General features: G+C 36.4%; 4 protein-coding genes across 5 annotated transcripts; 2 read left to right on the top strand and 2 right to left on the bottom strand.

Annotated features, from left to right (window-relative positions):
• Positions 1-408: 408 nt before the first annotated feature.
• LOC145910803 (NEDD4 family-interacting protein 1-like) lies at positions 409-3,378 on the bottom strand. 2 transcript variants are annotated; one of them, XM_082998008.1, is made up of 7 exons: positions 3,244-3,378; positions 3,124-3,181; positions 2,679-2,839; positions 1,934-2,131; positions 1,751-1,820; positions 1,485-1,603; positions 409-944 (listed from the first exon to the last, which is right to left on the bottom strand). In XM_082998008.1, the coding sequence occupies exons 1-6, from the start codon at positions 3,268-3,270 to the stop codon at positions 1,497-1,499; spliced, it is 621 nt and encodes a 206-aa protein (XP_082854134.1). In that variant the 5' UTR covers positions 3,271-3,378; the 3' UTR covers positions 409-944; positions 1,485-1,496. The 2 variants fall into 2 exon arrangements, with proteins under 2 accessions (XP_082854134.1, XP_082854135.1); XM_082998009.1 differs by having other exon boundaries at positions 2,718-2,839.
• Positions 3,379-3,854: 476 nt separating this feature from the next.
• On the top strand, positions 3,855-5,939 carry LOC145910800 (natural resistance-associated macrophage protein 2-like). The gene has a single exon (XM_082998004.1). It carries the CDS (start codon positions 4,161-4,163, stop codon positions 5,937-5,939), a length of 1,779 nt encoding a protein of 592 aa, XP_082854130.1. The 5' UTR covers positions 3,855-4,160.
• A 542-nt stretch (positions 5,940-6,481) lies between these two features.
• On the top strand, positions 6,482-8,860 carry LOC145910801 (AP-4 complex subunit mu-1-like). Its single transcript, XM_082998005.1, has one exon. It carries the CDS (start codon positions 6,535-6,537, stop codon positions 7,882-7,884), a length of 1,350 nt encoding a protein of 449 aa, XP_082854131.1. The 5' UTR covers positions 6,482-6,534; the 3' UTR covers positions 7,885-8,860.
• On the bottom strand, positions 8,858-11,242 carry LOC145910804 (zinc finger matrin-type protein 2-like). The gene is made up of 5 exons (XM_082998010.1): positions 11,136-11,242; positions 10,700-10,799; positions 10,335-10,535; positions 10,002-10,147; positions 8,858-9,229 (listed from the first exon to the last, which is right to left on the bottom strand). Exons 1-5 carry the CDS (start codon positions 11,148-11,150, stop codon positions 9,092-9,094), a joined length of 600 nt encoding a protein of 199 aa, XP_082854136.1. The 5' UTR covers positions 11,151-11,242; the 3' UTR covers positions 8,858-9,091.
• Positions 11,243-11,462: the final 220 nt, after the last annotated feature.

The raw sequence follows: 11,462 nt of genomic DNA, 5'->3' as shown, positions 1-11,462 counted from the left end.
TCCAGCTGCGCAGTGAGAAAAAAATAAGATTTTCTGCAAACAAACTATAATTGGAGAAAACCTGACATTTCTATCATGTGCCTAATTTACTAGTTGTACGATTTTCAATGGGATATTTTTTAAATCAGTAATTGCATTTCAGTTTTACTGTAACTGTAAAACTTGTTGTTTATGAGTTCATAGAAGTTACGGAAGTAGAAATACGATTGGTGGTTTCTTATTTTGGAAGTCATTTTAACGAAGTATTTCTTTAAATAATTGCCGTGCACTATACGCTTAATTGCCTCTTACTTCTTATTTTGCAAACAACTTAACAATTTCGCTTATTTATTAATTTAAAAATGTGTTATTTTTTTCGGCCTTATTTCGAACTCTTTGTCTGTCCTTTTTGCTATCCACAAACTCAGATCACCAGCATATACAATGTTTTCTTTTTCGCGCCAGAATCTTCAAACGAACGACCAAAGATACAATTCCGGTAACACTAGCACAAGGAATATACTGTAAGTTTATGTTACCACTAAGTTCCAGGAAGATTTACTGTTGGCAATATTCCAAAAGTTAAGTGTTGGAGAGGGCAAGTTTTACACTAATACTGGTGTTCTGTGGAACTGAACGAGTTGTGACCAGCAAGCAATTCTATGTACAAAAGAAACACAAGCATGCAAAATCAATAATTGCACTGGATATTCTACGTGGAGTTTGACCCTTTTCCAGCTCAAAACAACACAGGTTGACAAGCAAGCCTCATCAATGAGATTCTTAAAACACGATGCCACAATTGGCAAAGGGCACAAGCAAAGATGATCACACACAATATATATATACAAGACATAGTGCTACATAAAGCATTAAATTTTGTTAACATAAAGATGTTCTACACACAAGACAAGAGGGAAATGATTTGCAGTAAATGTTGAGCAAGTGCTTTTATGTCGTGGAATCTGAAACATAAAAGTCAAAACTGTATTAAAACACAAACTACGGCCACTAACCACTTGATTACTTCAAAAATGTATTGTGTTTTACTGAATAACCAAATGCTTTGTATTCAGTTTTAAACGTTACTAGAACAACTTTGTGTCCACGCTTCTAGTTTTAGAAAACATGTTTTGCTTTTCATTAAAACATCTTCAGTTCTACAAACAAAATAAACAGAAAAGACATAGTTAGATGCTAAAAATGATAAAACTGGCCGAACAGTAGAAACCTCTGGTGCTGAAGTACTGGACGGCGCTCTGATCAGATGTTACGAGTGACCTGACCTTAAGGTTTGTTTGTAGAACTGAAGAATTTAAAAAGCGAAACATGTTTTTTAAAACTAGAAGCGTGGACACAAAGTCGATATCGTAACATTTAAAATTGAATTGAAGGTTAACTTGTGTCACATGAAAGAAGTGTTGCTGGTCAGGTGGATCCCATGAAGTAAAAACATTTTATTGCAAATGCTTTGTAAACATGATTATAGGAACCTAGATACTTACCCATTAAATATTTTAGTACAACACAAGCACACGTCCATTTTCTCTTTCTTCTGGTGTCAAAAACAGGACCCGTCTCACCTTAAACCAGTTGATCACACCCTTCAGCAGAAGAAGTGATCCTTCACAAAAATACAAGGTTAAGTCAACACACATGTTTACTGCATAACTTTTTACAAAATTTTATTTGATTTTTAAATGTCCATAATTTCTCATGATAACAAATGGTTTTTGAAATGATACTTTAGGCTGTATAATGTTTTGCTTACCCAGCAAGAAGAAGAACCACCACATAAACAACTTTTCATCACTGAAATATTGATTCTCAACATGCGAATACTAAAATAAGAAATAATAAAAATTTTTATTTACAATTTTATGCAGAGTAATTACCAGGAGTCTTTCAACAAAACTCAGTTGAATATTATTGTGACTATTTAAAAGAAACCAACCTTTAAATACATAAGCCAGTTGATAATTGAAAGACCAAAGCCCGAAACTGCTCCATATCTTCCAGCCAAACTGAGCAGAATGCAGTATCCAATGAAGAATCCCAACCAGTTAAAAAAGAAAGCCATAATAAAGGCCATGATGAATGTACAATCACTTCCAACAGCAAATCCATCCACATAAACCTCATTATCATTCGACTGAAATTTAACATATATAACTGTTTCATTGAATCCAGTTTTTCCATTAATAAGGGGCCTTGTGCTAATCATAAAACAAAACAATTTTTGTCAACTAATGTGGTTTAACTTTTACAACCAAAACATGGGGTGATGTACACAAAAAATGTCCATGATGGTAAGTATTGTTCACAATGCAAAGCACACCAACATACATTATACATAATTACTATGACCTTGTACTATTATTATCAATATTGCATGGAGCTTTAAAGAGCTGCAGGGTGTATGCCTTACCTGCACAACTCCAACAACCTTAAATAAAGGAATTAATATCCTTCAAACAACTTCCTGTTTTGACCATAGGATGAATGTAGCTAATTATAAATATTCAAATTTGTATTAAAATTGTTTAAAGCTTACTGAATTTTTTCCATGGCAACTATTTTACAACTAGTGTTGAAGGTAACATATCAATTATACAATTCTTTATCACAACATACATCGATAAAACATCATTTTGAAATATCCATTATTTAAACTATTGGATAACAAGAATGTTATCAACCTCAATTCCAAAAAATAAGTTTAGGATTTCGTTTCTTGCCTCATCCTCCTTCAGGCGTTGAGTGTCCTCGTAAGTTGGCAAAGTCGTCGCTTGCTCGTAAGACGGTAGTTTGTTTGTAAGAGGTGGAGCATTTTCATCATTTGTTTTGTTACTGTTTTCATCTGAACAAAGATGTACCGGTAATTGCAAAGCATGAAAAACATTTTATTTATATATTGGCATGAATTAATATGAATTATAGATCAGATAAATAAAAATCTAACAGAAAGCATTTTTGAAACAAAGCAATTTTGAGCTATGATATTTGCACATGAAAGAAACTGAATCAATGCATAAAGAACTGAATGTTGTAATCAGTTGGTTAAGTTGATAAAAATAAAACTGTTTAAAGTACTAAAACTTTAATATATACAAAGAAGACACATGAAATAGGACAGGGATTTACCAATATTGTCACTTGCAGTTGGCTGGTAAGCTGGCGGAGGCGTCTCATTCATGGGAACCTTCAGCAACATAACAATAATTATTTGACCTATGTTGTGAAATGACTTTCACAAATGCTTACCAGTGAATATGACGGCTGATTCTCCATTATTAGTCACTACTTGTTATGCAATTTAGCACAGAGACTTTACCCAGATACACTGGGAAGCAGAATTTAAATATAACTTTTCCTACAATCTCTACTAGTTAATGTTCTGTAGAAGTAAAATTATTGACAAAATGTTAAATTTGCAAAGAGATTTACAAAAAAACTTGGATCAACAAGATACAAATTTATGAAACACAAAATATCCACCTACATTGCATTCCTACTTTAAGGCAATTAGAAATAAACTGAATTGTATCATTTCTGTCAATATGAATCAAATGCATCATCGAAATGAATTAAAACTGAAACAAAAATATCAAAATCAAAACAAAAAACAATCGTAAACCAACAACCAATATGGCCGGCATTTTTCAGTCACACTTGACCTGGTTTGTCACGTGATGTCTCAATTGTCAAAGACAGATCAACAGATGTCTTCAATTAAAACAATAAATGTGTTGGCTCAATGCCGAATTAGGTCGCATCAATTAATTTGTTTGCTTAATTTTTTAAGTTAATTATAATTTTAAAAAAAGGAGAACGTACTGTAGATGCTTAGGTAAAACAAATTGAATGGATATTTGTGATATTGCATTCCCTTTGAAACGAACATTGCGTATTGTCTCATGGAATGTTACATTGATTTATAAAGTATTATCCCTTGAACATTTTGCGATATACTTCTCAGCCAAATCAATCTCATCCCGAAAAATTCGGATCGTTTCGCTTAAATGGTCGCTAAGGGTCAATCGTGTGTTGTGAAGTATGGCACTGGAAAATGGGAATGAATCAGCAGTTAACAGTATTGCTGATCAATGTACAAAATGAATGTGTTTGACTAAGCCATCACATAGTTGCCTTTTTTTCTTCGCAAACTTAGGACAGAGCAGATGCATCACCGGCGTTTCGTTGAAACAATTTCGCTCGAACAAAGTGTGACTGAACCCGCAGTGGAAGTGATGGACGGCGTTGCGCAAGACGAAACCGACAAGACGGAAAATACAAATGAAGTTGATAGGGAGGGTATGGGCGTGAGACGTCCTATTGTGGCCACCTACTTTGAAGAAAGGATTCCAGTTCCAGAAGTAACAAATGATATTGATGAGGAAGATTTTCGATGCGGAGCGTTCAAGTCAGACATGCCATCGTTTAGCTGGAGAAAGCTTTGGGCATTCACTGGGCCTGGATTCCTAATGAGTATTGCATACCTAGACCCTGGAAACATAGAGTCTGACCTTCAATCTGGGGCCGTTGCTGGATTCCAACTTCTGTGGTTGTTACTCCTGGCCACTTTCATGGGTTTGCTGATGCAGAGGTTGTCTGCAAGATTGGGGGTTGTTACAGGACTTCATCTTGCAGAAGTTTGCAACCGGCAGTACAGCAAGGTTCCAAGGGTAATATTGTGGTTGATGATTGAAATAGCCATTATTGGATCCGACATGCAAGAAGTGATTGGGTCGGCCATCGCATTCTACCTCTTGTCGGGAGGTAAAATTCCTGTATATGCTGGTGTCTTAATAACAGCAAGTGATGCGTTTGTGTTTCTTCTGTTGGACAAATATGGATTGCGCAAATTGGAGGCATTTTTTGGTCTCCTCATTACAATCATGGCTGTGACTTTCGGGTATGAATATGTGAAGGTGGCTCCAAACCAGGGAGAAGTTGTTTTTGGCACGCTGGTTCCCCATTGCACCAAATGTGGTTCTGCACAGTTTCTGCAGGCTGTGGGAATAATAGGAGCGGTCATAATGCCCCATAACATGTATCTGCACTCAGCACTGGTGAAATCAAGAGAAGTTGATCGTTCGAAACCTCGGAAAGTGAGGGAGGCTAATTTTTACTTTTTGATTGAATCAACAGTTGCTTTGTTTGTCTCATTTTTAATCAACCTATTTGTGGTGTCTGTATTTGCTGAAGCATTTTATAAAACCACTCCAACACAACTTAATACAATGTGTGTGAATGCGAGCACGCCAGGAATTTCTGAGATGTTTCCTATTAAAGATGTCAACTCCACTATTAGCGTGAACATCTTCAAGGGAGGAATCCTTTTGGGCTGTCTCTTTGGCCCTGTTGCTTACTATGTGTGGGCAGTGGGAATATTGGCAGCTGGACAAAGTTCAACAATGACTGGAACATATTCAGGTCAATTTGTGATGGAAGGTTTTCTAGATTTGAGGTGGAGCAGGTTCAAAAGGGTTCTGCTTACACGTTCCATTGCAATTGGACCAACTTTATTACTTGCTGTGTTTACTGATATACAACATCTCTCTAGTATGAACGACTTGCTAAATGTGCTGCAGAGTCTTCAACTTCCATTTGCTTTAATTCCAGTCTTACATTTTACTAGTATGAGTTCAATAATGGGTGTTTTTGTTAATACGATAACTTCAAAGATAGTTGGCTTTCTAATATCTTCTCTTGTTTTGGGTATAAATTTATATTTTGTTGTTAATTTTATTCAAAATTTAAATAACGTAGCTCTCATTGTGCTTGGTGTTGTAATCGCGATTGCCTACATGTGTTTCGTTTGCTACCTTGGTGCTTTAATGTTAAAAACATTAACAGATGATTTTAAGTGCCTTAAAAATCTTCAACCTTACCAGTATAGAAGGCACGAGGATGAACAGGACTTAGTAAGTGACACAGATCAATCTGTAAACGATTGACATTTTAGCCTCCTTTATAGTTGCGCTTGCAGAAATGTGCATTGTGATATGTATTAATACACACATTGTGTATCACTCTTAGCCATGTTCTTGATTTGTACTGACATCAATTGCTTTTACTTTGATTATGCATTACAACTGCTGACTGCTTTCAAATGTTGGTGTACCTTATACATTATTTGTAATTTAGTATCCCATCGCCTTCATTAAAAACTGTTTTTCTATACAACATTGCATAAAGTTGCAAATTGTATTATTGCCAATGTTGTGTTATCTTTAACACTTTAAATTGTGTGCGACAAAATAGTCTGATTTGTTTGGCAAATGAATACATCAGCATCCAAATTAAGTATTATATGCTACCTGCCATCTGTTAAGAATCAAAACTACCAAAATATTTAGCAGGGTAAATTCACAACCTTTTTGCCAACCTACAATGTTATTTGTTGCTGTTTGTAAAGAATTCATACATGGATTGTAAACAAATTGTATTCCTCTATGTTCACATTGCAAATTTGCATCTCCTGTTGTTTTTTGTATTTGCAGGAACTGTTTGGGTGAAATGTAGGTTTCTGAGTAAAACTCGATCAAACAAATGCTGCAAGGTATTTTCTTTGTAAGTGATTCCGGTGAGATTTTACTGCGCAAGGACTTCCTTTATTCATCAACAAAATGGTCACCTGAAACTTTTGCAAAACAATTAAAACGGGGTAACAAGGATCTTCCTTCATCTGTTCATCTTCAAAATATGTTTTATTTTCACATAAAAATGGACTCTGTTTTACTGGTGGCAGTTACAGGCATTGGACATATGTCTGCATATATTATTCTAGAATATCTAGAAGGTTTAGCGGATTTACTGCAAGACCTGCTTGGAACTTTGTCATCACAAAACATTTCCACAAACATTGGTCTCGTATTTGAATTAATTTGTGAATCAACCAATGCCGGGTTTCCTAAACTGATGAACAAAGACAAAATGAAAAACCTTCTTTGCAATGCAGTTGCCCCTGCCAAGGCACAGAGCAGTGATTTTCTGAGTATTTTGCCTGAAAATTTGTTTGGGAACATTGGTGACACCAACAAGCGCATGACGTCAAGTAATGCCACAAAGAAACCGGTAAAAATAAAGACAGCAGAGGTGGAACAGAAGCAGGAGTTGTTTGTGGATTTAATCGAGCAGTTATCAGTGATTGTAGATGCCAACGGAGGCGTTCTCCACTACAACATACATGGAAAATTACAAGTGAAGAGTTACTTGAACTGTTCATCAAACCTTGCATTAACCTTCACGCAGAACAGAAACACCGCTGACATTTTTAACAAAGCAAGATTCCACTCCAGTGTGGATGGAATAAACTTGCCGAAAGAGTTGAGAGCTTCTATTCACCCTGGCACAGTTACAGCGGTGAATTACAATGTTACCGGGCGAGATAACGAGTCGTCATTGCCGTTCACAATTTACACCAACATTGTTCCTGTAGTAAGCGACAAACTGGTGATTGTCAACATGAAACTACACAGCAGTCTTTCACCTCGAAATCCAGCTGTTAACTTCATGGGTACCATGCCACTTCCATACTCCACTGTGACTGCGTCCGGGTCATGCTCTCTTGCTAACGTAGAGTTTATCTACGACCGCCATAAGCAGGTGTTTCGGTTCACAAGTCCAATGTACCCTGGAGATTCTCACCATAGCATATCAGTGAAGGTGTTGGTTAAACAATGGACACCCGCGATGGTTTACGAACTAAATCAGGTTGTTCTGGAGTTTGAAGCGCCCATGTGTTGTCAATCTGGATTGCAAATAAGTAATCTTAAAGTGGGAACCTGCAGTGCGCCAAATGATGGAGTAACTCCTGCTATTAGTAAGTGGGTACGTTACATTACTCACTCCAAGTCCTACGAATTTTATTTAAGGGACGATTGGTTGGGTTTGGATTAGTAAGAGGTCACGGAAAACTTTTTAGTTACTTTCTAATTAGTTTTTTAATTAAAAATTTGTGCTTATTTAAACCCTTCTTTTCCGTTAGACTTAGACAAGATGTTTGCGACCTGTCTTCAAAGTCCGATGGTTGGGTTTACAGCGCTTTTTTACCGCATATATATATTTTTCTTATCCCAGGACAACACATCGTTACATCCTATGGTGCCCCGTAGCGAATACCAATTTCTTGTATTATCTAATTTACGAGTCCAGTTTAGAACTGAGGAAAACGGTCCAGTATTATTGCAACACACAGCCAGTATTTGTTGGACTGCAAGTTTGTACGAAAGCCGGATGTGCTTCAGTCATGCTCAATTCGAAACTGGCATCGTATCAAATCTTTCGATGGAAATTCTCCTTATATGAACAACCTCTCCATACACGAGTGTCTGTGCGCAATTTTGAAGTTGAACCCGTTTCCACTGTGATGACGTAATGCAAATCGACAACTTTAAATTGACGAATTGACGAATTGGCGATATTGCTGATAACTGTTATTTATGAGGTCAGCCCAACGCAAAGTTTGCAAAAGTCAGTTACGCAATCACAAAACCCGCACTTTGGACCAAGTTGCACAATGTGTGTGGACTTTTCTTAATTGCCTTATTTCAAAACTCTTAGTGCGATTTGTTGACAAATGTTTGTGTTCAAGTCTGGGCAAAAAATGCTTAGGTCTCAAAATTCACTGTGGTACAACCGCTAGGTAGCGCTCATGCACCTCACGTTTAGTTTTCAAATTGAATTTATGTATTGTTGTACATTGTGGTTGTATTATTTGATGTGTTTCAGCTGTTTTATGTAAACACAAATTGTGTGGCCGCAAGTTTCGGAAAATAGTTTTTTGGTGTTGTTTCGTTTGATAAAATTTTGGGAATTGTTTTGTATATTGTTTTCTGCCACATTATTGCGTAAATATTAAAAAATCCACGTTGAATGATGCAGTATTTTAATTTTCTGATGTGTGTGAATAACAGCTTATTTACTGAGATAATAAACAAACAGCATCAAATCAACATCATCGCACACAAGGTGCACAGATAAAAAGCAGTACAATGACCACTGGAATCAACATTTACTAATTGACTGCCTCAAACAAAATCCCCTACAGAATATCACGCAGTCAGCGCCACACAATGTCCACATCATGATTTCTATGTTCACAATGTCATCTTTTTTTCGATGAAGTCCCAAAGCCTCCAAATCCCATGAGTGCAGCGATCTCAGTGTCTCCAGAATCTCCTTCTTCCGCTTTCCGTTTTCTTTCTTTTCGTTTCTCTCGTCGGTGAGCTTTCAACCTTTCCTCCTGTCAATAACATGATATCACAATTGTACAAAACATTCTCCCCTAATTACACGGTTATTCTGATATATTGATAAGAGCTCACACCGGAGTTGTTATAGCTTAACATGTGCTCCCACTACCTGGGTTTTTTAACATGTTTTTTTGTGTTATTTGTCGTCATTGAGGATTTTTTTACGAATTGACAGTAAAAATTTAAGCCATTTCGGACATAATGGACGAATGCATTTCGGCAAAAGAAATAACAGCGAGCGCAAAGTGCGTCCTATTGTGCGTCGCGCAAGTTTGCCTTGCAATGCTTAGGACGCCATTATCGCGATTCGTGGCGTTTGTTTTTGAGGCCTCGATATCAGTTGATAAGCAACGGGATGTGCATTGTCGCGTAATACTCGCTAGCATACAGTCGCATCGTTTCGTAACAATACGGTTTGTTCCTGCGTTTTTGTTAAACTTGGACAAACGCACGGGCAGATACGCAACTTAAAAGTCGTGTACTTTGCGAACGTAAGTTGGCTGTTACATCGCGCAAATTACTGCAATACGCTACTTGTTTTGAATGCTAAATATACGTGGTAAATGTCGAAAAATCCGAAATTTTTACTGCCATTTCGGACATTTGTCAGAATTTATTTATTGAAATAAAAAACCTAGCCCAGTACACAATGTTGCGTGGTTTACATGTTCAAAGTTATTTGGTCACAGCAACAGTACTGTTAAAACATCCAAATTATCACAAAAATTAGGGTATTATCAACAATATTTTGTCAACCCTTACGTCTTCTTTAAGTTCTTTCATTCTTTCATCGAAGTCGTACTGCTTCTTTTTCTCTTCCCGTTTCTTTTTGTTCATCTCAAATCGTTTCTGAACTTGGTCCAAACTTGACCTTTCAACTTTCATCGACATTCCAAGATTACGTTGATCTAATACATATACTTGGTCAACAGCTAAAAATCTCGTATTTACATAGGATTTAATGAAAGTAAAGTTTTTTAACATAAATACCCTCGAAGATCGAAGATACTTTTCCAATCAAACCACACAACTCCAGTAAACAATCAGAAAAAAATCTTTAATGGACACATCACTCTTTTACAAGTGCAAACTTACGTTTTTTTCCATTGATATGGTCAAGAAAGTTTATGGAATCTTTTACGACGCAGTCACAAGCATTGCAATAATATCCTCCACTTTCAGCAGCTGGTGTGGTTTTACTGACCACCACCGACTTGCCCAGGTTTGAATCCAAATCAATTCTGTATTTTCGTGCTTTCAAAAGTTCACGCTTGACTGGTGGTTTTTCGCTATCCTCTATTATAAAAATGTTGTTTATTAAGACACAGATTGCATGTGCGGCACTTCAGCATAAACTTTGATTACTTAAATAACAATAATTTTCCAAGGAAGAAGGCATGCAGAATTTCCTGGTAAAAATTAATATCTGACATTTAAAGTAAGCACAAACATGGTCTTACTATCATCTTTCTCTAAAATGTCATATTCGTCATTCAATCTTTCCAAGGCGAGCTTTTCGTATTCCTCTTTGTCCCACTTTCTTCTGTGGTCACCAGGATCCTATAGATGCAAAATATAAATTTAACACAAGTAAATCATTGATTTTATACAATTTATTGCATGAAACAAAACTATTTCTTAGTGTGTATTAAAAACAAGTGTATCATGTTAGATGGTTCTTCTGCAGAACAAACAAAATAAAATCATGTAATGAATGCAATGTTGACATAACAGGAGGGTGACAAATTCTTTATTTATCAGCCAGCATCGCTGTGGTCATGCAACGAATTGTAGTATTAACGATTGTTACAAAGTTGCCAACACCATCATGGTTTAGATTTGTTGAATTGGATTTTACATTAGATCAAGTTAAAAAGTTACAAAAGCCAAACTCACCGTAGAGGACGACATTCTTGTGATATTTGCTCTCCTCTTGTCTGTAGTTGACAGTGGGAATTCACGTAACACTTCTGGATGTTCGCTTGCACTTTTCCAACAAAACAACAATGGAAATATGGAATAGTAGAGAAATCATTCAACCGTGACAAACATGCCTATGAAATTTACAGGGTAGATACGGTATTATTCCATGTTGGTTGAAACTTCCACGTAAGCTCGTTCGGTAAATGTATTTTCAATATTTTTGGGAGATGCAGTGTAAAGTGTGACGCGAGGGTGTCTGTAAATATATATTTATGTGTCAAGAATGTTTAGCTAAGAAGT

Source organism: Ascidia mentula, chromosome 8, assembly GCF_947561715.1.
Source record: "Ascidia mentula chromosome 8, kaAscMent1.1, whole genome shotgun sequence".
Taxonomy (NCBI): Eukaryota; Metazoa; Chordata; class Ascidiacea; order Phlebobranchia; family Ascidiidae; genus Ascidia; species Ascidia mentula.
The sequence above is the reverse complement of the archived record's forward strand: the minus strand, read 5'-3'. Positions and strand labels throughout refer to the sequence as shown.